This window comes from Metarhizium brunneum, chromosome 5 (assembly GCF_013426205.1).
Source record: "Metarhizium brunneum chromosome 5, complete sequence".
Taxonomy (NCBI): Eukaryota; Fungi; Ascomycota; class Sordariomycetes; order Hypocreales; family Clavicipitaceae; genus Metarhizium; species Metarhizium brunneum.
The window spans coordinates 2,828,833-2,853,904 of NC_089426.1; the positions used below are offsets into that span (position 1 = coordinate 2,828,833).

At 50.9% G+C, this 25,072-nt stretch overlaps 4 protein-coding genes across 4 annotated transcripts; all 4 read left to right on the top strand.

Moving 5' to 3' along the window:
* Positions 1–3,251: 3,251 nt before the first annotated feature.
* On the top strand, positions 3,252–3,536 carry G6M90_00g089230 (uncharacterized protein; the record flags this gene model as incomplete). Its single annotated transcript, XM_066131349.1, has 2 exons — positions 3,252–3,369; positions 3,454–3,536. 2 exons carry the CDS (start codon positions 3,252–3,254, stop codon positions 3,534–3,536), a joined length of 201 nt encoding a protein of 66 aa, XP_065987318.1.
* Positions 3,537–10,176: 6,640 nt separating this feature from the next.
* Positions 10,177–10,674, top strand: G6M90_00g089240 (uncharacterized protein; the record flags this gene model as incomplete). The annotated part of the gene is made up of 1 exon (XM_014686101.1): positions 10,177–10,674. One exon carries the CDS (start codon positions 10,177–10,179, stop codon positions 10,672–10,674), a length of 498 nt encoding a protein of 165 aa, XP_014541587.1.
* Positions 10,675–12,535: 1,861 nt separating this feature from the next.
* On the top strand, positions 12,536–13,532 carry G6M90_00g089250 (uncharacterized protein; the record flags this gene model as incomplete). The annotated part of the gene is made up of 2 exons (XM_014686102.1): positions 12,536–12,692; positions 12,796–13,532. The coding sequence occupies 2 exons, from the start codon at positions 12,536–12,538 to the stop codon at positions 13,530–13,532; spliced, it is 894 nt and encodes a 297-aa protein (XP_014541588.1).
* A 9,067-nt stretch (positions 13,533–22,599) lies between these two features.
* Positions 22,600–24,573, top strand: G6M90_00g089260 (uncharacterized protein; the record flags this gene model as incomplete). The annotated part of the gene is made up of 1 exon (XM_014686103.1): positions 22,600–24,573. The coding sequence occupies one exon, from the start codon at positions 22,600–22,602 to the stop codon at positions 24,571–24,573; it is 1,974 nt and encodes a 657-aa protein (XP_014541589.1).
* Positions 24,574–25,072: the final 499 nt, after the last annotated feature.

Consider the following 25,072-nt stretch of genomic DNA (forward strand, 5'->3'; position numbering starts at 1 on the left):
ACTGTACTGGACTGCTGAGGGCTGCCGAAATATCCACAGGGCGCGCGAGTATCGTGGTTGAATTTCAGGGAAAGAAACGATTTAAGGTTTTAGATTTTGCCGCCAATATGCTGGATGTGCTCGTCCCTGCTGTGCTTGGAGCTGTACTCCGTCGTCGAGGTTGAATCGCGGGCAAGCTGGGGAACGAGAAACTCGTAGGGTTCTCTGGTCCGGGGTAAGTAGAGTTGGAGACGTCGTGTTAAGAATGTGGCGGACGGTTCCTGGCACGGGCTAACAGACTGAGATGATGACCAGAGCCAACAGGCGGACCCTCCCTTCGCGGCTCAAGGCTCGAAGCTCAGCATGAAATACACACCGGGGCCGAGCCAGGGAGCTTGAGCGAAGGCATTCGCCAGTTGCCAGCAAGGCACGAGGTGGATGGCAAATGAGGAAACAAATTTATAAAAGAGGCAACGAGGAGACTCGAAGGAGTTGAAGCGTGGAGAAAGGTCTCTTCTAGGTGAGGAAAAAGAGAAGCTCGGATAGGGCAATATAGGACGGGGGGAGGGAGGGCAGAGGCATTAATAGTTCAAGCGCACCCCAAGCTGGAGATTTTCGACACACCAAAGATATGCCCAAGAAACCGCTGGTCTGGTGCCGCCCCCCCAAACCATTTGAACTGAACATCCGTCGGCCGGTGTGTGTGTGAGAGTTCCACATGGAGAAAGTTGGGGAGTCTAATAAGAGTCTCCATCGCATCTCCAGTCCCCATGTCCCGAACCGTCTGGTGGCATGGGTGTATGGCGGGTGTATGACGGGTCAATGTGAGCTGGCTGTTCAAGTGCTCTGCTCTAGTGCACTGGAGGCCCCTTCTGACGACCCCCGTAGGTCCTGCTCAAATGCCAATTGACTCGACGATCTGATTCTGCTTGGGGTGGGAGTGAACAGTCTGGGACTGGGCTTTCAGAGAGCAACAACGAGAAGCCGCACAAACAGCAGGGTCGAGGGGCGCTTGAACACTGGCAGGGTCGTCGAACAGGGTCGAACAGGGTCGAACAGGGTTGAAGAGGACTCAATTTGCTCAATTTGGCGTAACATCGGGGAAGAGCATGACGGGGCACCGAGCTTGGATTGCAGACTGCATGCCCGAGATGAGATTGACCAAGAATTGTGTGCAGTCGTGACGGGCATCTGGAGCCTTGTCCGGAGCACAGAGTACAGACAAGCAGGTACACAGTACGGTGCCGGGTACAAGGCCATGTACTCCGTGCAACTGCACAGTGCGCTGCTTATTTTGCAGACCTGAGGCGTGTCGATAGCAACATCAGAGCTTCTGAAAGTTCCCAGCAGTTCATGTTTGGCTGGCCATCCACCCATCCATCTCCCCCCCCCTGCCCCTCCTCCGCCCACATCAAGGAAGAGCTGGCGCTTCACTGAGCACTTGTACAGCACACTTCAGTCAATCATTTGTTACCAATATGCACAGCGGGATCGTCCTTCATTCACCCGCTTATGCTCGATTGTATCGCATCGCCTTTTTGCTTCGGCAAAGGGTTCCCTTTCTTCATGGATCAATCGAACCGTACCAGTACGGCGAACAGCAAGTTCAGCACCAGTGCCGACTGGCGCCGTCAATCGTCAATGTGGCTCTCGCTTTCCATGTTCGCTTTTCATGGTCATGGCCTAGTCCATGATCCATCACATTCCCTTGCCATCGACACATGACAAGGCTACAACTTATGCTAAACAGGGAGTTCTGCGGTACATGCATGCCAGTTCCAACTAGCGGTGCGCATCATGTACTCCCATGGTGCTTCATAATGTCTTGCGCTATTGTCCAAGACGAGAAGATGCAAGTCTACGAAGTACAGCCCTCCAAATTGACACGGCTTATGACGTTTCTCCTCGCTCACAAGGGCGCCCGTGAGAGCAATGTGGAATTTCTTGGCTGAACACAGTTCTGCCCAATAACGCCCCGTCGCTTCTTGCCTGTCTGAAATATCAGCTCCAGTTGTCATAAGAAGTCAGGTAGTATGAGCTTTTGCCGCCAGCACTCGGGCGCTCTGCGTGGCTCAAAGACCAGACACCTCAGACACGAAGATAAAACTTGGGGCCGCGTTCAGAGTTCCACCTCAACAGTTCTGTCAGAAGGAGACGAGCCGAATTGACAGTGGCGCTGGCAGAAGCCTATCCGCCCACCAAGCATAAGGTGATGGCGTTAATCAGATCCCTCGTCCTAAGGGGATCGGCTGGTTTCCCAATTGGTGATACCGCCGACGATGGTTTTTTTTTGTTCTCGTCGCTGGTGGGTGGTGGTAGTGGCTTCGTGAGGACGCGAGCCGCAGGACCCTGTTCCAGGCAATCCTGCATTGTGCATCGCGAACTGATGCAGCAACCATTACAATGTATGTGTGGGCTGGACTTCAACCACAGCCTGCAAAGTTATCCGACTTACAATATGATCAGCAACTATGACAACCGGTTGCTGTGCACATTTCAATGCGTAGTCCAAGTCAGACCAAAGCTTGAGATCCGCGATATGGAGCTTACTAGATAAACAGTGCGAAGCGCGGCATTTTCCGGTTCTTGGCTAAAGCCTAGGACAGCCACCAGCTTGGGAAAGCGACGTCGAGTCCACGGCTCATTCCCGTTGTCATTGAATAACTGCTCAAGTCGTGACTTGTATATTATGCATGGGGCGGCGAGGCCTGCTATTTTCAGCAACGACAATCGACAAATCGACGATGGATCAACAGCACGCGTACATAGCGTCTCCGCCGTAAGAGCTGCGGCATGGACAAATGCACCCTGGGCGTTTTGGGGAAAACCAAACTTGCTGGGCCATCATTCCCCAGACGCCGGGACTTATACCATTTCCGGTGGCTTCGGCGTCGTGGTGTCTTGATTCAAAGCACCCGCGAAACGTGAAAAAAGCTGGTCGTCTTCCGTCCCATTATCGTGGGCTTGAGCAGCGGCCAGGAAGAGACTATTCTGTACGGCGCGATGAATTTGGCCCTTGCAGTTCTCGAGAGTAACGCTTCCCGCCGTCTACCCGACCCCATGGGCAATATGGATACTCTCCCCCACATTGCCAGAACGCCATCGCCAATTGCACCACTCATACATACTGCTTTGCCACTGACCTATGGCTATAATGCCTTTCAACAAGGCCGCAAAACGCGCCAGAGCTCAAGCATGAACTCACAGACCGTCTAATATTTCCCTCAAACGCCCACCTTGCCGTGTTCCTACATGAATAATCCCTGGAACCCATGGGCACCAGGCTGCCTGGAGCTTCAAGCCCACCGCATGACATTCTCGAAACCATGGTCCAACAGTTTCTGAAGCGCAAGCTGTTCGACCGCTTCAGCCTCGAGATTTGCCGGCGACGTATTTTTGTTTCCGCTTGTTTAACCAACTCTCCGCGCAGATTGTGGTTATTTCTCAGGACAACCATGCTTGCTGACTGCATAGATGATTCTTCTGGACGCGTCATGAGAATGCTCTTTCCTGCAGGCTCCGGCAAGTCCAGCTCGGAAATGGATGAAGAAATTTGACGGGGTCTGTACTATTTTTGAACAGTTCTGTACACAACCAATAGGCATTACACGGGTGCTCTTCCAGGCCGCTGGGTTGACAGAATTCTACAATCTAGTAGTCTTATAATCGGGAGCTAAAGCTGCAGTCGAACCTGTGGTTTCCGTCACGCCAACACCCCTGATACTAAACGCTTCGTCTTATTGGGAAGCCCGGCAGAATCGGCACGGCTATTCTGCTCCAACCGGAACACCTCAACTACATAGCTCAATTCCGCTTCTGCCATTCATCTTGTCCTCCTGGCCTCCCGCAGAGTTCACGCCATGAGAGATGGGCCTTGAGGTAAAGCAAGAGGCTAAGCTCTCAAATAGAGTGCCATGACAAACGGCGCAGGATTGGACCACGTTTGTCTATGCCAATTCTATGGACTTGATGTCTTGAGTCTGTGGCATCTCTCAGATCTCACCATCAAAGCCGCCGTTAGGCCTGGAACGTCGATGAGCGTAGAAACCGCCCTCAAGGCACGGAGTATCCCAGGCAAAAAACCCAAGGCTGTTCAAGGGGCGGTGTCAGCCGATGTGTTCAGTTCTGTCTGGGCACAGTGTCAGACTTGACGCTAGTAAGTAGTCTGGTCGCATGGCACCACTCGACGCTTGGGAGTAGAATGGGGCGCTGAGTCAAAAGGTTCAAGGAGGGGGTGGTATCTTCCCTATCATTGACTACTAGTACTTGACTGATCAAATTCCTCGTTGAAATAGACTTGATTGCATTAAGATTGTAAAGTCTAAGACAAGCTGTCGCATTGATTCAGCTAATCTGGACGTCGAGAGGCCGCCGGCAGCTATTGGTAAATGGATACCGTCACTTGGATGCTGGAGCATTTGCGGACATCAATGGCTGTGCCATGATGGGGAGAGTGCGCTGACAGTACATAAATAGCACAGCTTCACTGACGGGGCAACAGTCCTATCGCGACGATTCGGACATGCCAGTGCGTTTTCAAGAGTCTGTGCTTGATGGACACGCCTGTACATACTTGTACAGCCAGGAGACAAAAGGACTCCGATCGGCTACAGGGACCCCAACGCTGATGTGGCAAAGAGCAGCGTTGCATACCTTTGTCCCCTACCGGCCAAATCATCAATGGGGATACTACAATGCCAGGCTTCCGGACCGGTACAGAAAGAGTCAATTATACATACAGTGGAAAGAGCAGCCCCTGAGCCGTGTGCGCAGTGGTTGCACAGGTGCGCGACGAACTCCCCGTGCTAATTAAGCTTCTTTGGATGGTTGTTACGAATCCAAGACATTTGGCCGCGCATGAGACCAGATACATACGTACATATGTGCTACTACTGCTGCAACCGCCAAGCTTTAATTCGACCATGAAGGTACTCTTACAAACCCTTCGCTGAAGGCCCATGGAGATAAGCCTCCTGAGTCCTGACCACTCCCGTGGGACGGACCTGCATCACATATTTCCGAACTGAGATCTGCCAAGACGGCACTTGATATACATCTACAATGTACAGTGTGTACTTCTCAGCGTTCATTTGCCCAGAGACGGGCCATGACCCTTGCTCCTGCTTGGCAAACACTGTTGTCATGTTTCTCCGGGACAGCGTCATCACTATTCGTGGACTCTCCTCTTGCTGCTTATGTATGGCGCGGTTGAAATGCAGCAATGCCGCCCGATCAGCAAGATGGATCAATGTCTTACTAGCAGGCAGCACAGGGTCCTTGGCGGCCATCCCACGATTCGCCACTCTTTTGAAAAGACTGGGAGAAGAGGGGCAGCAAATCAATACTGTACATGTACAGTATGTACATACATACATATGTACACTACGAACTACCTTGATTGCAACCTTAATTTTTCTCAGGGGAGCCTGCCTGGCCGTGCGCCTAGTGTGTATGTACAACTTTTACGCTCTGGTATCTGCCTGGGTTTTGGAGCGTCCATGCCAATGTCTCATTGAGGGATGAGGTGCAAACCTTCAATGGTCATTTACCGGGGGCACGGTGGCACATGGGTGCTTCTTTGGATTGGACAAGATCCGACATTTTCACAGCTACGCACCATTAGCAATGAACTCAGCTTGGCGCAACCCTATTTGATGCTAACATCTAGTATTTCTGGATTGAAGTTGAAACCATCGATGTCCTGCCTCGCCAAGGGTAGGTTTCTAGGCCGACTTCTGGACTTTTCCGTTTGTTGTGTAGATTGCGCCAGTTGTGCTCTTCCGCTCTCGTTGATTGAGCATGGCGAACATTTGCGCATCCGTCTTGATGGCCTATGACGCCGCTCCTGTGTTCCATCTCTCGATAGAGAATATTGCATCAAGGTCCGTAGATGACGGGAGAAGGATGCCAAACCCTTCCATGAGCCACTGCTGTCTCGTGAGAGTCGTTTGGTGAGTCTCCTTTCGATCAGTGTCTTGTGATATTCTAGAACGCTGCCACCGGCATGCCAATGCGACATGCCCAGAGCCTCCCTTTTGGGATAGTACGTCCGAGCAAACTTTCGTCGAAAGGGGCAAGTTTATCAAAAAGGCCGTGGACAAAGTTTTGAATATGCAACAATCAAGACTCTGGCACCCAACCCAACAGTCGAATCTGACCATGTTAGTTGCAGGACACGCTGCGTCTGCTGACCTGGAAGACCTGGGCTGCCTGTGAGTATTGTAGGCATCAACACATATTAGAAGCATGCCTACCAGCACCGGGGCCCGAATCTACATGTCCAGCCTTGCAAGATGAGCCGGCAGATGAGCTTGGCAAGCGTGCGTAGCCACCGGACTGAGAAACATGACAGCTGCGCAGGTGCCTTGTGCATCTACCACAGGCGGGGACGAGGATGCCGTCCGCCGATGGCTCCAAATCCCCTGTTAAATCGGTCTATTTCTGGACAAAGCCCTGTGTGCTTGCGTAACGGGATCGCATCCATCGCTAGTCCCTGTTCTGGGAACTTGGGTACTACTAGCAGTATGGAGTAGAACTACTCAAACACCCCGGCTCGGCGCCTGATTGGATTCATCCCGGTCCTCGTCCACGAATCTCCGTCTTCCGTACACTCATGAACGAGGATTGATTGGCCTGGTGGTTTGGGTTGCAAACCTATAAACTCGCCTCGTGCATCTATTTTTGCTCAGTGTAACGTGGCCATGAGAGGCGTCGGCGAGGGTCTTAGCCGTAGTTTCCTATTGACGGGCCATGACGAACCGGCATCATTGACACAGTGCAAAACTCGTCTCTACAATCTCCATTGCGAATTCGGGCCGCAGGCTAGCAGACGTTGCCCAGAAAACTGCATCTCACACTTTGGATTTGTCTCTGTAAAATCGGAGCAACTTGCGGAGAAACCCTTTAGAGGTTGTAAATGGTGGGTTGTTTAACCGTCTGCATCACTTGACCACCAATGCTCATATCCACAGACTTTGTATAAACACGATGAAGATGGCCAGGGCACCAATCGGCTTACGTGACACAGAGTTTGAGTCTGCTGTGCGCCTGGCCTCGGGGTCAAATGGACTCGGGCTCAAGGTTTGATGAAGATGCAGGGTCGGGATAAGTGCCTCAGGCGTCTCTTTGTGGTTAAACTGACAAAAGTGCGTACAACTTGGGGGCTGCCATGACTGCCATGTCGTTGGCAAGCGTGTACAGTAAAACAAGGGGTGGTGTAATAGGCATTGTTTCCATTCTTACATGCCTTGTCTTCTTTTGACTAGCATCGCGAACAAGGCAAAAAGCCCATGCTGCACGGTATGCCAGAGACAACCACGCACGCACCCCTTCCACGGGAGTTGAACTGACAGCCCTCTTTGTGAGGATACGGCGGCGAACGTCAAAGGCGGCAATATACGGGTTTCTCCTTTGATTCCGGAACCATGGCGATTTTGCATGTCACGGCTTGGTTTGATCATCCGCAAGCCGGTTGTCACAAGCTCAACGGCTTACCCCCTTGGTCCGAATACTACGCCAAGAGAAAAAGACTTGGACCCCGCCAAATCATTGGTGCCTCGTTTCAACAAACAAAAGACAGGGCGGCATGTTCGGTGATGTGGAACAAACAATGAGGAGGCCCGGTGATTCGGCCGTCGGGTCAAGGATGGACCACGAGTCGCCTCCCAGTTGGCTAAAAGCCGATCCGATGAAAATAGCCATGGTGGGCTCCGTACGAGATTGTAGGTCCCCCAAGTGGCAAATGTGAATCGTGGAGTACATGTGATGTTGGATTCACCAGTCGTGTCGTGTCGACATGTCGCTGTGTTCGTTTCTTTCTTTCTTTCTTTTGCAGCGGGGAGAAGATGGCGTTCCTTATAGAGACGAAGTCTACCGGGAAAGACTGAACCTTTGGCAGTCGCACTTGGTGCTCTGCAAAGAGACGTGGAGTCTAGGGCGAGCCGAGAGCCAAAGGTGTTTTTTACACGGCCGGTATGGTAGGTGGCTTCTTGCAAGATGCAACATAGGTTCTGTGGTCTTGGCAGTGTTGCACGACCTGGCTAGTGTAAACATTCAGGAACACGAGCAAGTATGGACGGATTGACGCATGAATGGGGGGTTACTCGATTTGCTCACTCACATGAACGGTTAGGTTATGGCCCACGACGTTGGAAGTTGCCGCTGGGAGCTCACATGGTCCAACTTGAAAAGTCGATGACGATGGCGTGGAGTTGGAAACGAAGAAAGGAGGTAGTCAAGTGCTGCAGTACTCTGCAGGGACGCGATATTGGGGTTGCAGGTGGACGGACGAGTTCACGACTTGTAGTTCGCAATTGCTCGGGAGTGGCTTGGATGGCGGGACGGACCAAGTGGAGAATGCTGTCCATGTCGGAGACGGATGGTGAAGGATGGTGGTGGTTGGCGATGGTGGCGATGATTGTCACAGCTGCCGTGATGCGGCGTAGTGCCTAGTTCAAGCTAAACAGATGATGGTTCATGCCTAGTGGTCGCCCAACCGACCCGAGGGGCAGAGGGCTAGGGCCTGTGCTTTCAATGGTGAGGGGCTCCGAGGACATTCAGTGGGCATCGACCCTTGGGAAACTCCGCGCCACCAGACCGTTGACCCCTCCAGTGGAGTGGCGGGCCCAATGACAGCGGCAGGAGCCGCCATACCCGTCCAGAAGCCCGCCATTGTACATGTAACTGCGGCGAGTTCCGTCAATATTATAACACTTGACTGAAATGTCTGGTCTGGTCAAGTATTTGCAAGTCTGCAATGTTGAAACCGCTTCGAAGGAATGTTGCGAGTTGACGGCTTGGCCGCGCCAAATTCGATCGATTGATGCATCTACTCAAGGTGTGTCTGCTGCGATTACGACCACTGACCACTATTGCCATGATGATGCCTTAATTTTCTGGGCAAAGTCTGCCTTGTTCCCGCCCATTCCTCTCCTAGTAGCCATGTTGCGATGCATCACTCCCCCGTAAGCCTCTCTTTTTCTCTATTCGAGAGGAAGACGAGGAAAAAAATACCAGACACAGTTTCCCACCGCCTCCAAACACCTACCGATCCGATACTTACTAAGTACTACCTACTAAGTAGGTACCTTGGCAAGTACCTAGAACCTAAGGCTGTCGGGGACTTGGTTCATCAAGAGTACATGTATCCTGAGCGTAATTGCTTATTACTCGCGTACTTGGCTGCTCGAGGGCTACGCGGGGCTTCAAACATGACGATGCATACGTATTTGGTACTCATGTATTAACCATCAATGCTTCATCATCACAGGACGCCTTCATTTCATACTTTTCATCGGCCATCTAGTGATGGGACACTTTGCCAGACACTTCACCGCCCGTCCCCCAAACTCATGGACGGCCCCTCTATCTATGGCGTCGGCGAGCAAGTATCATATCTATCTTGTTGATGCTCTTATATGTGCCGCCCCAAACGGCCCCCTCCCATCCAAACATCCCAACATGTTGTATCGTATAGATTTTCCATCATCGTCTTGATGCCCGCGTCCATACTCGGCCCCGTGGTGCATGACTTGTCTCGTCAAAGTCTCCTGGACAAACCGATAAAAGTTGTACACACACACACATGGACACACACGATGCACCACGCCGGACGACACCCGCCTCAATGAGCTTGGATGCCTTCAATCCTGTGGCACAAAGGTCGTGTCCAACGGGCAAACGAGCTTCCCAACACTGAAAAATATCATCACCAACCAACTATTGCTGACTCTCCACGCTGCCAACAATATGAAGCCATGAGTCCCTCCGATGCTCTGCATTAGCTGCTCCTGACAAGACCGATATCCCCAGACGGCTTTCATCACTGCCACCCTTTGCAATCAGAATCCACAAACAAAAACAAAAAAAAAAAAGTCGGTATCGCGTCCATCTTCAATTCCCTCGGGTGCATACACCTGTGGCCGGCTTTTTTCTCCTTCCGGTCGCTAACAAGCTCGCCAGCAGCATCTGTCTGGTTTTTGTTCAATCCGCGAGCCAGGCTCTTTTCCCTCTGCGTCCGTCTCCGTTCTGTGTCTCTCTCCTTCTCCTGTCCCTCTCTTTCTCTCTCTTCCTGTCCATCCACTTTGTCTCTCTTTACCCGCGCCTTTTACTTCTCCCTCTGCTTCTCTGCCTGCTCTCCTCCCCTCCCCTCGCCCTACTTTGTCCATCGGCACACCTGCCTCCGCCTATGCTTTAAAGATGGACAGGCACCAGCAAGAGTTCCAAACGCACATCGTGGTTCATCGCGGAAGCATCCAAGACACGTCTCACCAGCGACGAATTGGCCTCTGGTTCGTTCCGTGCGAAAGAGGATCCCAGTATTATTTTCACGTGAAGCGCGCCATCCACAACTACCAGTTCGAGATCAAGAGAGACTGGGATCCGACCTGCACCGGAAGTGCCCTCCCGCTCATTTACATTGGCAGGACGGACAAATTATCCGCCAGCGAGTTGGTCAAGATCCTCACCGACGTGCCCATCGAAAACCACAACCTCGAATTCAATGGCCAGCAGTGGATTTGGGAAGCGCTTACGTTTCTGGTCTCCAAGGGCCACTTGACCAGAAGGCAGCTGGATGACGGCTTCGAACAGATGCTTGTGACGGTTCTGCAGGGCTCGGCTGATGAGCTCCCGGAGACACATCACGGCCATATCCGCAGCAGCAGCAGCAGCAATGACACCACAGATGTCGTCTAATCACCAAGGTTGTGATTTTTGCCGGAGCTTGTTAGGGCTACTAGATGATCTACAACTACGATTTAAGTTGCCACGAAATTACGAGACAAACGCATGGTTTCATGGTATTGAGAGTCTTTTTGCGGGGTTTGTCTTTCTTTCTAATCGTCTTATTCTTTTTCTTATTACATGCTTGATTCACATCCCCAGTTTGTTTTCCGCCTGCTCCAAAATATTCCCGGTCGCTGTCTGATTCCATGGTCCCTCGATCGACAAAGCCACTGGTAGGCAGAGCTCCGTTCCACGACAGCCGCATTTGGCAAGTAACCATGTGGGAGAGCACGACCTGAGCGATCACAACGCACAGGACAAAGGGTGTGTGGCAGAGTCCGCCAAAAGGTCATCAAGGTGGGTGGCATGTGTTGTATGTGTGGTATTTTAGGTGTTGAGTCTGGGCCGGCAACATGAGTGAGTTGGAGTCATCACAAGGCGGACATGGCGTTGGGGGCAAACTGATCTCATGTGTTGTTGAGTTTTTTGGGTGCCTGGAACTTATGGTACTCCGTACAGGCACTTGGTTTTTATTTTTATTTTTTTTCCCTTTCAATCCTGTTGGCCGTGGTCCCCTTTGCCTTTGCACATTTTTGCTTCCGTTTCGTTTCATGCTGTGAAAGGTGGAGATTGACCTGGTCCTTTGTTACAGTTATGCTGGGGTCCTTGTCTGAGAGAAATAATAACAGAGGTGCATGAAGGCCTGGACTCTTACTCTTATTAGGTGGCTCTCGAGATGCTGCGTCTGCCCACCAATCGACACATGGCCAACCCTTGAGGTTTGGCACAGCGGTAGGCGGCGGCATCTGCAATGTTTGATTGAAAAATATAGTGTTGCAGGGCATGTAGCATGAAACGAGCAATCGGCATCCGGCAGGCCAGGATGATGCAGAATATCCTTCAAGGAGTTCTACTCGTGGGTCTTTTTTGGGCCTTTTGCTCTCTGTTTTTCATCATCACACAAATACAGACACGGGGCGCTCTTTGACCTGAGCACTTTACGCACATCGAGACATGTTGGCCTATGCTTCTACGCACCAGTTTCGCGTGAAGACAACGGTCCATTAAGATGCTCAGGTGGCCCTTGTCCTTGGAAGTAGTACTACCGGGGCCAGGCCGAATAGACCAGGTTATTTCTGAATCATCCCACGGGAACGTCGCCCCCCATCGGGACCGAGTAGTACTCGTGAACCACTCCATGCTCCCTCAGTATGGAGGACTCTCTATGCCGCAGCATCATGCCTCTGAGAGCCGGAGTAGCCATGGCGGTCTCTGTCAATATTGCCCATCCATTTGCCAGAAAAAAAAAACTGCCCAACGCTTGCCAGAAGCGGGCAATGCATGGGATCAGTCACATCCCATGCTCCCGCGCCGGGCGATTGCCTGTTACACAAAAGCGAACCAATGTCACGCTCAAGTGCTCAAGTCTAAAGAGGGGAGAGGGAGGGATCAATGAGAGACAGAGAGACAGGGCTGCAACCAACATTGATAAGAAGTGGATGGAACCCCTCACGGAGGACTGCGCAAGTAAGGACCATTCCCGCCGCTCAGAAACAAAAATGAGATTGCCTCGGCGGGAAAATGGAGGTTCTGAGGTTCTCTAGCTGACAGTTTTCGAGCCTTAAAGCCCTTCCTTTTTCTTTGCGTTTCTTTCCTTCTTTCCTTTCTATTTCGCCTCTTTGAATGGAAAATTTCGAACCAGACGTGAATTCGACGACGCTGTCTCGTTGAAGGTGCCGGCGCCACAGCCGCAGCTGCAGCCGCAGTGTCAAAGTCACACAAACTCGCCCCGATTTACAAAGTACCTCCCTTCACCTTCCAGTCTTTCATAATGGTAACGCAAGAGAAATCTGTGGTAGGGATTGGTGCGGAGCCCAAACTGCTGGGCAGTTTCGACGTCGTGTGGAAATATCTGGGGCAGCTGGATGAAAGTGCACCAGCTCCTTCACCATCGACTGTCGACGACAATCATGGCACGGAATCAGATGGTACGAGGCCCTTTGTGCTTACAACTCGTGTTTCCTTCGGATATCCAAGTTTCCGAGTTGTCATATGCCGTCATTTATAACTAACCGTATTCGTTCAAAACAGGTTCCATCCTTCTCTACAGCACCTCGGACCGAAGTGTCACCCTCTTCCCAGACAAAACCATTGTCAAGTCGGGCAAAACCATTTCCCTCGAAGAAGCCGAAGCTATCCAAGTTGCCGCTCTTGCAGGGCTGCCCGTGCCCGAAATCTTCACCACGGACAGCCAGCCCGGCGGCATCAATGTTCTTCAGATGAGCCAAGTCGAGGGCCGGCCCTTGTCAGAAGTATGGCGGACCATGACGCTTCGTCAGAAGCGTAGCATTGCCCTCCAACTCCGCAGTATGCTCACCACCATGCGTGCATTACAGGCTCCCCCTAGATTGGTGGGTGCCTGTAGTGGTGGCCAATTCCGCGACTCGAGACTCTGCCACTCGCATTACTTTCCGTCGCTGGTCAACGAGGACGAGTTCAACAAGTACCTGATATCGAACTTGTCGCATGTCACGCCGAGACCGGTTAGGGATGCCTTCACCAGACAGCAGAGGAATGGCCATCGAATTGTCTTTACACACGGGGACTTGAGCCCCAGAAACATCATTGTGTCCAACGATAGGATTGTGGGGTTGGTTGATTGGGAAGAAGCAGGTTGGTTCCCAGAATACTGGGAGTACGTAAAATTCTTCTTGAGGACGGGTGCAGAAGATGGAGACTGGCCATCGTATGCGTACGAGATTTTCCCCGAGGTTTATCATGACGAATTGGTTTTGTACTTTTCCATTCTGCAATGGCAGTCGCCCTAGCCACTACTCGAGAGGTTGCAGAGACTGAAACAGCGAGATCAACAAAAAGGGTGCTAATTTGTGCTTATAAGGGAGGGCGGCACACTGAATTCTCAGTAACGGCATGGATTGGGCGTTTTCTCTTCTTATAACGGCGGGATTAACATTCATTTGAGGAGTAGGCAGTGACATACCCCTGGACAGCGATATGAGTTCTTTTTGGGATGGTTTCTTTTTTCAAAAGCAGATTGGCCGTTAATACATGCATTCCTTTTGTCGGTCGCTGTGATGATGGTTTCCTCTTTTTTGATGTACATGACCAAAAGCGCTTAGAGGAGCACGGTTACCTGTAAATGCATATATTCAGCACATGTATGCGTTAACAACAACTGGGGCATAACGATATTCTTGCTTCCGGCATTTGGATCAAGAGCGAGAGCGAGTTGTAGGGAAGATAATTTTGCGTCTGCAATTGCTACAGTGGGAGGCAAAAAGTATTCGATCAGATCAGGTACCTGGCATCACGCCCTACTACAAGGTACTACAGTATATTAGTGTGTACTTCTTGGTGGGCACATATGTTCTGCCACCAGACAGTCTAGACTGCATGTGTTCAATGCTCGGTATGTGCCGTTGACGCCAATATACAGCAGATTGCTGCAAGTCTGGCGAATCTGCACCACACCCAATCAGATATACATACAGAGTTTACCTACATACACTTGACAACACACGACGCAAGGGCACGCATGGTACTCTCTGTACTGCACTTGGCGACCTCGCCTCCGGATCGAAGAGCTCGACAGTCACTTCTCCGCAGCACATGTACCGTCGACTTATACGTCTAGACCGTAGTTACTTTACCTAAATGCATGCATCGGATCAAGCATTTCCGGTGAGCAGCAGCCCTGACAGATGGTCAGTGCACGCGAAGATGTCGATTGACGGTACGTACATGTATGCAGTTTTCAGACACCGGTGCAGGCGCATCCACGATCCATCCCAACTGACATACATATTGACATCTCATACCTTACCAGCAGCTGACCGTTTGAGAAAAATCACAGTTTCCTTGCATTCCGATTTGCCGTCCATGGTTCATTCGCGAGTCAACCAACAAGTATTGATGCGGGCAGACTCCCAAACCAGCCATGGTCCCGTCTACCCATTTGCAGAGGCGGCGTTGGTTGTTTCTACGGAGCAGCTGAGTTGAGCATCGTCAAGATCAGTCCGAAAGCCCTTTATCGTTTTCTTCAGCCCGACTAACAGATTGCGGTGAAGACGACACGGGACATTCATTGATCGAATTTTGATGGCGCCAATGCTATTATTGATGTGTCTGTTTCATGGTTGAGCAGCACTGCTTCAGCCAGGCGGGTTGCACAAAATCGCCGTCGTACAAAATAGGCGAACCCAACAAGGAGGCAACTACTACTCCGTGCTACGGAGCACATACTCCATACGGAGCAATAATCGATGCTTTCTTCTGCGGGCTTGCATCCTGCGCCTCGGCGGAGGCGTCTTGCTGTCTTGCAAAAGCTCCTTCTGCCCGTGCGTGTTGCTCGAGCTTGACTCGGCACCCTGTCTGCTGCCATGGTATTGATGCCCAACAGGCCCGTCCCCCCGATGCAGAAGCTTATTAACAGAAGGGGAGAAAAAAATCAGCTTACTGTCCGAATGGACTGCAGCATGGCCACTCGGGTGTTACCTCTGTTGCTGGCTTACTACTTCTTGGTTGAGACAAAGGCTCCTTTTTTTTGTCTGCTGCAATACATACCCCGGCCGCATTGCCTTGATTGTTTGCCCGCGGTATCGTGGCCGCCATGAACAAATACACATAGGACGACTCCAACTAATTGGCCAGTGCTTCATCTTGATGGAGAAATAACATCTCTACCGACAGTGTCGTCTGCTCACTCGGCATGCCTCGGTACACGAGTTAGATGTCCCATCCGTCCAACATGGGTTGCGAAACGGTCGCGTCTCTAATGCTACCAGCGAAATGTACAGATTGGGGAAAATAAATTGCCAAGACAGTCAATCAAGCATCATCCCGTTTCTCAGTACTCTCTTACTCTCTCTCTCTCCCCTTTCCTGTTGAATCGAAGTAACAGAGGCTATCATCTGCCAGCTTCCAGCACACGCCCCCCTTCGGATGGATTATGGCCTTACGGCCGTCAAGTACTCTCCATGTATCTTCGACTTGAACGCCAAGCAGTACCATTGCATCTGTTGTACGCCTCTAACTGCTGTTGGGAAACATGAGGGCCGTCAACATGGAAAAGAACCCCGCTTCGTCCAGGAGGCTGGCGCGTCCTAAAAAGTCGCACTGCGTCAGAAAACGCGATGGTGGATGATGGGTGGATGGGTTGGATGGGTGGATGACACTGGATAGAGTTTGTCGAGTTCTTCCATGCATGTTCGGTTGCATGAAACTGCTGCGCAAGCTTATCGGCAAGCTTCACTTCGAGTTTAGTACTACTACCACTAGTAGTAAGTACTACCTTGAGCCTACCAGGAGGACTTCTTTCTGGTGATCAAACTCACGGCTAGGCCCGCTAGTTTTGCTACTGTACGGTCCTCACGCCTTTCCCATTCCGAGAAAGGCGGCGATCATAGATAGCATTTGCACCATGACCAGGCAAAAGCTTGTTCGTTTAGCTCCTCTTTAGCTGGCGATCACCAACCGGCCCAGCACGGAGCCGTACCATGTGTCTTCACAGGCTCAGGGTGTCGGGTGCGGCTTCTGATGCCTCTCCTCTAAACTACATGTAAACATGCATGTGTACGTTACCAAGGTTGTCTTCCACCATCTATCTCAATTCAACCTGCAGGTCCACGACCCTAGGGTCATTATTCACGGACAAAGCCTTTTGCTCGCCCGGTTTGACCGTGGCTATGCCCGCCCCCTGGAACGGTGCCCCCAGCCAACAAGATCGTCGAAAGGCGACATCAATCTCCACGTGAAGTCTTGGCAACGGCCACTTGCAGTATTGTAGATGTTACGCGTACGGCAAAAGATATTTGCCTATTAACAAGTATACACGTATGCCAACATACTTTAAATAGTATATCTATTGATAGCCAGATACATGGTAAGTTGCAATGCCTCATGCCTCCCCAAGTTCCATTACCAAGTAGTCCAATTGGCAAGGCCCTATGATGCTGACGCAAAAGGAGGCGAAGTCGGTCTTGGCCCTATGATTGCAAATAGCAACCTCTTGGACATGAGCTTGGCAGATGCCTTGGATGACTACTTATCTCTACTTATCGAGGTTGTCGACCGCTGGCCAAGAGCTTCGAGAAGACAAATCGGATAAGCAAACTTCTTGGCAGACCTTCTGGAACCACGCTCCAATACGCATCCCGGTGACTTTTTTCCTTTTTTTGCCTGTCTCATGTATCCGGATATGTGCCATGGCGGCGCAGATGTCACTTGTCCTCATGGACGGTAAGTGATGCACTGTGTAAGCATGTGCAGAGGCATAATAAGGTGGGATCATCCAGCAGGGCGCTGACCAAGATCGTCCTCTCGAGCGCCTATTTCTTCTTCACGCCCGCGGTCTATGCAGGAACTGGAGCAGGTGTGTTCCGTCGAGACTCGACGCTAGCGCCTTCGCTGAGCCTCGTATATGCTCTCGAAGCAGTTAAGGCTTCAACGATGTATCTGTCGAATATTGTGACCAACAGGCCACTATTTTTTCTGATCGATACGCCTATAGCCACTCATTAGAGCTCACTAGAAAAGAAGCATCAACAATTCGATATGGGTCTGTGCCGGTATGCTTCCAAGGCTTGTGGGAAAAGATACTCGGTTTGGACCCTTGACTGCTTTAGGGGGTTAGAATATGGTACAAAGCTATCCAGGAAGTTTCCTAGCAGTCAAAGGGCCTTTCAGCCATATCTTGTCTCTGAAAGGCACGGTTCTTCCGTCACAATATTATGATTCATGGCGACGTTAATCCCCTAGGAACGAGGTAGTGGGAGTTGCTGCTTCAATAACAAGACTCTTCCACCGTGGGATTAAACGTTGACCCTCCATCTCATAAAAATAATTAAAAAGAGCGAATCTTCGGGTGTTTGTCTTAATAATTTCTTTCTTTAAAGGAGGATTTGCATGAGTAAGTGTACTGGATGAAGGCAGACTATATTGCAAAACTGTGGCCAAACAGCAGTCACGTATATATATCTGTAGACTAAAATGGTAAAAGGACACACGAAGAGCTCGATATTGGTGATATTCGGCCAAGGGCTGCTGTGGCTGGATCTTTTCACTCCATGATTCGATAGTCAAATCTAATATCCATCGTGACGGGAGGAGGCACAGGCTTGGAAACTACCATATCATTGATGTTTAGCAGCTAGTACTCCTCATCATAATCTTCCTCCTCAATGTTATCATCTCCCTCTTATTATCATCTTCTTCCACCTTGTTCACACTCTGATCTAAAACCGCCCAACTTGTCCTCATAATTTGACAGTTCTTGTGTAATACCGGCACAAAATTCTCTCCCCGGTGCTTTTCTAACACAGAATTGCCTTGATCCCCGGACTGTTTCTCATGCGGACCTGATTTCGAGGAGGAGAAACGTCCGCAAGGCCTCCTGGCCCAGTTTAGTAGGGGGCAAAAAGTATTTAACTAGATCAAAAACTTAGCTTTTGCGCTCTGTGCTTCGTACTATTCTCTCCAGCCATGAGTCCGACGAGATCTGAAGTGATTAGTGGAAGATACCTACCTGCTTTTAACACTGGTTACATTGACACCTATTTTCTCGACTCATCGCTCTCCAGGATGGATACTAATCCCCCCAACTAGAAGCAGAAACGCGGTCATCTTAAGCTATCGTCCCAGCAATGGACTTTGCTCTTTCCTTATACCCTAATAACAGCCGTAGTCGGCGTATCAAGAATCTCCATAACCGAAAACCATTCGTTTTCTCAGAGCTCCGGCCACGGCAACGATGCGTTTGGTGGACATGCCTAGCTGCGATTTTGCATGCAATCATCTTGCAAGCTGCAGTCCGCAGAGGAATATATTTGCTCAAGTATACCACTAGTATACAAAAGCATGTTCGATCAAACAGTGCAAAGGTACTCGATGTCAGTGCTATCGATGCGCCTTGTGTTGCGTGTGCACGAAGTAGGCTGCTGTCATTAATGATATTGACTTCATTTCCCCTTCTGAGATTGACTCTCGTCGTGATTATATCACCAGTTACAGGGCTATATAACGGAGCTAGCTTCATCCCCTGGTGACGAATATGACTATTGGACATCAACGCTGGAGCATTATGTAAACTAGCTGTAGGGTCAGGTTAGCTATTCACCGTATTATAAGTAGAAATGATGGTACTCACGCCACTTTAATTGACTGATTTAAGGCACCGAGCTTCTATTCAACCCTGCCAGGCCTCGGATTAATCGCGTCAAGTTTCGTCTCCATCGTTCGTCGTAAGGCTCCCAACTCAACGTCCTCGTTGAAATCCCGTCCATGCCAAATAGTTAAATACCATCCCAAGTTCAATATGACTTGTTTAACACCATCCCCTATTAAATATCAGCCTAATTCGCAGTGTCCCATGTGCTTCCCAATCCTTCGCCAATCAAGATATCTCTGCTCATTGATCAATTGTCATTATTTGCGTCCTGGCGCGCGGCTGCCGCACACAACATCCATCCCACGCGTACACCGTATATATTGTAAGGTATTAAGAGTGTATATTGTAAGATACTCATTGGTCTACTAGCCGGTTTGTATTTCAACCAGTCTCATGGCCCGAGATCTGTATGGTCTCATTTACATCTTAAAGATCCTCGATACTTTTCTTGAGGAGGACGAAATGTAGTCATCAAGCTATGACACAGACGTGCGTGCAAGATTCCTTCAGAAAGGCCTGAACTTGGTCTCTGAGCCAAATATACTTTGCGTTTTCTTCTGGCAGTTTTAGAGTTATTAGTAGAGGATGCAAATGTAGAGGTCACCTAGAGGCATGTGCGTTTATTCTGCAGGAAACATTAGCCCTACGAAGTTTTCTACACCTCTGCTTTCTTCCCATCATAGCATGGAACTACGGCTCAAGTATTCACGGTAGTGGGAATCAATGTGGTCCATGGGAAACGGAAGAAATGCCAGAAATGTTCACCCTCTGTGGAGTCTAATTGATCTCGTGGCACTCCTATCATGCCGACTTGCAGATGATCGACAGTGTTTGCTTTTTCTTTCATTCCACATCATGGGCTTTGTTCTCGGCGGGACAGTCTTGCTGTGTCAGAGGAGAGACTTCTGCCGCCGAGTCATACACTTTTTTTCTTGTCTCGGGCTGGAGTGATGAGCCCCTGCATGCAAACAGGACCAGAGTCAGAATGTTTTGTTCCGTTAGAAGATTCAGAGTAAGATGGATGTAGCGTTTCACACAACCGTCCAGACCAAACACTCGAAGCGTGGACATGGTCGCTCCGGGTTGGCTACTCATGCACCATCACCGCCTAGAGTGGGATTTGGCGACATGCTCGTTCATAAGCAGCAAGCCATTGCCCTGTTGCGAAATACATCAAACAGCTAACGGACCTACCGCTGCGGTCTACACTCCATGTCACCACACAGGTCTGCGGTCTTGCGAGGGAATAAGCCAAAACAGATGGCATGTGTAGAGTACGAATCTCCGTTCCTATTCCGATGGGGCAACAGCTAATTCGGATCAAGGCCGTTTCGTGCGTACATGGTGGCTCATATAAAGCCAAAATACTCCGTGCGATGCCACACAACAAGGGAACGTCACCTTGACGGCGATGTCAAGAAGACAAGAACTAGCAAAGGCATGTGAAAGATGCCCATCATCCGACGACATGCCACTGGTGGATTCATTTCCCAGGCGTCTTTGTCGGCCTCGTCATTGACGGTTGATGGTTCTCTCGTGGATTCAATGAAAATGGGCTCATATGGGATCCAGCGCCTGCAGTTAATCAACTACCCACCTGCATTGCCAGCTCATCAGCCAAAAACGGGAATGGTGGGAAAGCCACTACAGGGCGTCCTCAGGGGGGCTTTGAAAGTAGTACAAAATATTGGAGGGCACGCATCTGATGGACCGTTGTGCGGATTTTTTGGTCGATGCTGTCGAGCCGGCCAGAAATTCGCTCATAAGGCGGCGAACTGAGCTTGTGTTGTGCTACAGCTGGCAGGCGTCGTGTTCCTGGTTCACAAAAAGAAAAGAAGAAGAAAAATTCCGGCACGGTCTCTCGGAACGGGGAATAGACGAATAGCCTCATGCCAGATATACGGGCGCGGCTGCGTCCCTTTGTCCTCCAGAATATCCACCATATGTATGTACACGAGTAGACAAGGTCCACGTCGCCAATGCCTAGTGGCAGAGGCACAAAAAAAAAGGTAGAAGAAGCCAGTTCAGGCTGATATGCACCGGGTTGGCGGACAGGTTCCAATCGGGACGAATTGGTGATGCAGCTTGGCAGCAGTGGGTGTTGATTCGCGCAAACGAGTGGCTCAAAACCAAAACAGCTTGCAGGCCCAGGGGGACCGACGCCGACATGGAGCAAGCCAGCCATGCATGTCTGGAGGGATCAATGAGTCTGGTTCCTGTGTGATGCACTGAGGCTTACATTTACATGTATGCACTGATGGCTCAAGTTACATAGTACCGGACTGTCAACAGTGGGTGGCTTCGGTGGGGGCCAGAAAGGGCTGTCGAACCAGGTCCTCCTTCATGCGGCGCAGCGTGTCGTGAACACCAAGTGCACAGAACGCAAGTGAGAGAGATCTGCGGAAGCGATGCCGGCCGAATCCGCCGATGCGCGAGGTGAAATGGGATGAGAATGGACACTGACTGGCTCACTGCCAACACTTACTCCGTAATGTTGACGAGGAATGTTCCAAGCCGGGAGAAATTCTGGGGTTTCAGGTGACTGCGTGCACGAGCCGAGGATGCGGCAGGATGCGGCGGGCAGCAGTTGCCTTGCGCGCGTGCCTCTTGGTGAGCATGGGCGAGGCATGGCCCAGTAAATGGCCCAGTAAATGGCCCCGCCAATTGTGGTGAGCAGGTGCACAATGAGCCTGGTCTGATGGGCCGCGGTTCACCGTTCCGAGCCGACATCTCGACATCTGGACTGACCAGACTGGACCCTCAAAACTGCCCCAGCAATTCTCATCCGCTTGGCGCGCCTAATTTGTCCTGGTTCCAGCGCTCAACCACCCAAGTCACCTTCAATCACATTCCCAGAGTACGGAGGACATACTACTGTGTAGCTGTACGTACCGAGTTACCTCCGTTCGCACAGGGAAGGAAGTACGCAACATACAACCCTCCCCTCCGCCTGCCGCATTTAACGCTTGCGCCTTTCAACGTTCGCTCTTTGAATTCGCTCGACAACCAGCACAACGGCGCAATCCTTTGCGACATCACCGTCTTCAGCGCCGCCATCGCATCTCGCCGTTGCATCGGCTTGTGCGTGTGCTTCTGCTTGTGCTTGTGCTTCTGCTGGTTGACATCCGGTGTCCTCTGTCCCCAGCCCATTCCATCATCCGACACCCAACTCGGCCACAGCGACAAATATTGCTTCAATATTACTTCAATACCTGCCGCAGCCGACGACGCACACACCGAGTCTCAGCCGCCTACTCCGTCGTCTTCCTGGCAATCTGGGCCGCCGGCATATTTGGGGTCGCACAAAAAAAAAACACCAAACACTGCCATCAGCCTGACTCAAAGCGCCTACATCCATTCGTCCAACCATCGTCATCCGCCGGCCTCGTCAGCCAGCCACGAGACCATTTCCCCGGACTGGCGCATAACCCGCCTGTCATTGCAGTGTGCTGTCGACCCTTGTCCGACCCGTCCTCGCTCTCGGTGCCGATTTGATCATTTCTCAACTGCTACCTCTCTGCTGCTGCCCGCGTCCTTGCACTGCCGTCGCCCGGCTCTGACCTCGGTCTGAATACAAATCTCATCAGCTCTTCTCCCCCCGGCCCCCGAGGGCACGGGGAGAGTAAACACGTAAATACTACCACACCTTGGGCCCTTGGTTCCAGTCCTCCAGGAGTGCAGATTGTTGGCTGTGACGTCTATTTTCTATAATGACCAAACGCACGTCAGAGTCGGACGCTTTTCTACCCTCCGGTGCCATCGACGTCCCAACCAACGGCGCCTCAATAGGCGGACCAGCGTCACATTCCGGTTTTGATTCCTCGCAATCACCTTCAACCATGACTCCCTCCGGAGACGCCTTGTCCAATCACTGCGACGGCCAATCAGTTTCGTCACCGAGTCGACATGCCGCCATACAGAGCCCTCCCATATTAAACCCTCTCAGTGCCAACCGTTCACACTTCAACTTTCCTTTGGCTGGCACGCACCTGGATACGCCATCACCGTTAAATTTGTCCAACTCGGCATCACCTGTTGCTGCCGCTGGCGCCGCCAACTCTTCCAAGGCAAAAGTACGTGGCCACTTTCATCCCAACTCTTCTTCGCTTTCACCACCTGCCGCCTGGGACTTTGGAGGCGCCTCTCTAGCAAGATCCGTGTCTGCCGATGCAGCAATTCCTCCCCAGACGCCATCGCGGCTCTATACCGGACTGGCTGGTCATTCGTCATTGGTCGAAAATTGGAGACTCGAGCGTGGCAACCTCGAGGCCCTCAGACAGAAAGCCGAAAGGCTGTACCGCGACCAGCAATCCGTCATTGACGAAATGAGTGAGGAATGGTTGAATGAGAGGAAAGAAATGTCGCATCTTATACAAGGCCTCAGAGAACGCATCCAACGTCTGGAAGGGGAAAACACCGTCCTCAGGAAATTTGCCTCGTATACCACACATGTCCCTGGTCTAATATCACCTCACAACAGTCTCCAAAGCGGCAGTGGGGAGGCAAATGTCAGCCATTCGCCCTCACTCGCTTCAAACAAATCTCCGCCACCTCGACCTTCTGGACGGAGTGCCAGCGAGGCATTGGCATCCCTCGATTTGCCTCCTGGGTTAGATGGTGCCTCTCGGCGCCCTCATCAATTTGCCAAGCAAGGAGGTAGTCCTTGTACCTCTCCTACTGCCGCCCCTGCACATGCGACTCATATACCCATAAGTCCTCGAATAGTGCCTCGGAAGTCCGTCACCACTGATTTCCTCTCCATTTCATCACCAGAACCCAATAAGGGTGTTCCCATCATTGATATCCAAGAAATAGACCCTAAATTAGAGGGTATCCCGATCAAAGCTACCGCGGTTAAAAAATCAACCTTCCATGCAACATCAAACCAGCCTGGCAACATCTCAGAGCCACCCCATGCCCCTGAACCAGCGACAGGCACTCGCAAGGACAACCATCTCAAACAAAAGAATGGGATTTCCATACGGGAAAGGCTCCGACTCGATCGGCTTCGATCTGGCCTCACCCCTCTCGCTTCCTCACAAGATCAAACAAAGCAAATACTGGCTACTGATGAATCTCGACGCCTTACGATGCATGCTGGACATACACCAAACCACTCTCTGTCCCTATTCCCCACCATGACCGCCACTGAGAGCAGCTCAGCCGCCGCCAGAAGTCAGGAGACTACGCCAACTGCATGGGCATCTTCTGGATTTGCTGACCAGCATGAGGACACAGATCTCAGCGATAATTCTGATGGCAAACTTCGGCATGGCAAAGAGGATATTGGCGAAGGAAAGCAAGAGGGTGGCAGGGATGATGATGATATCGAAGGCTACTTGGAGCCCTCTGATGATGTCGCTCTCAAAGGCCCACTCATGATAAAGAATATACCAGCCCAGGACGAGATATTTTGGGCACAGGTCAATCAGAGGCTAGATCCCATCAGTCGAGGTCAAGACGCGTTGCCCAAGGTTCTCCAATCTCCGGAGCTTGAGGCTGTCCGGAGTATGTTGCCTGCTGCACTCCAGCCACCACCAGAAGACGGTAAAAAACCGGAAGAAGCCAGTGCCGACCTCGAAAGCGACGAGGAGGGAGAAGACGAAAAGGCTAGTGTCGAACCAGATGTTCCTCTCAAGTTCAAGAATACTTCCAACTTTGGGGCTCCCTTTGGCTCTGCATGAATCAATTCATCAAGCTTGGGATGGACCAAAACTATCATTGCATCAAACAGAGGGGGCTTATCTTTTTTCTTTTTTCTTTTTTTTAGTTATTGAATCGTGCTTCCGACATATACCCATTTTCTTTGTTATTCTTCACCCATGTCCCATCAGTGGCACAGTTGATGTGGACGCGTTACGTAACGACTGTGTGGGCGGTTGGCATGGACTCGTTGGGCAGATAGACACGTAGCATTGCATTAGCATCATCAAAGCATTTTGGATCGTGGTGTGCCGCTGGAGGGTATCATCCAACCCAATTTTATTCTTGTCAATATTCTCACCATTATCCTTGTTCATATTCACGTTTATCGTCATTTTCATTATTCACATCCACAATATATTCGATTCATGCATACTGGAGTCTGGGCTTTGGATACGGGTTGCCAGGAAAAAGATAGTTTGAGTACCGTGGTTTCTAAGCCAATAGTACGGTCCCATTTCTCAACAAGAGCAATGGTTA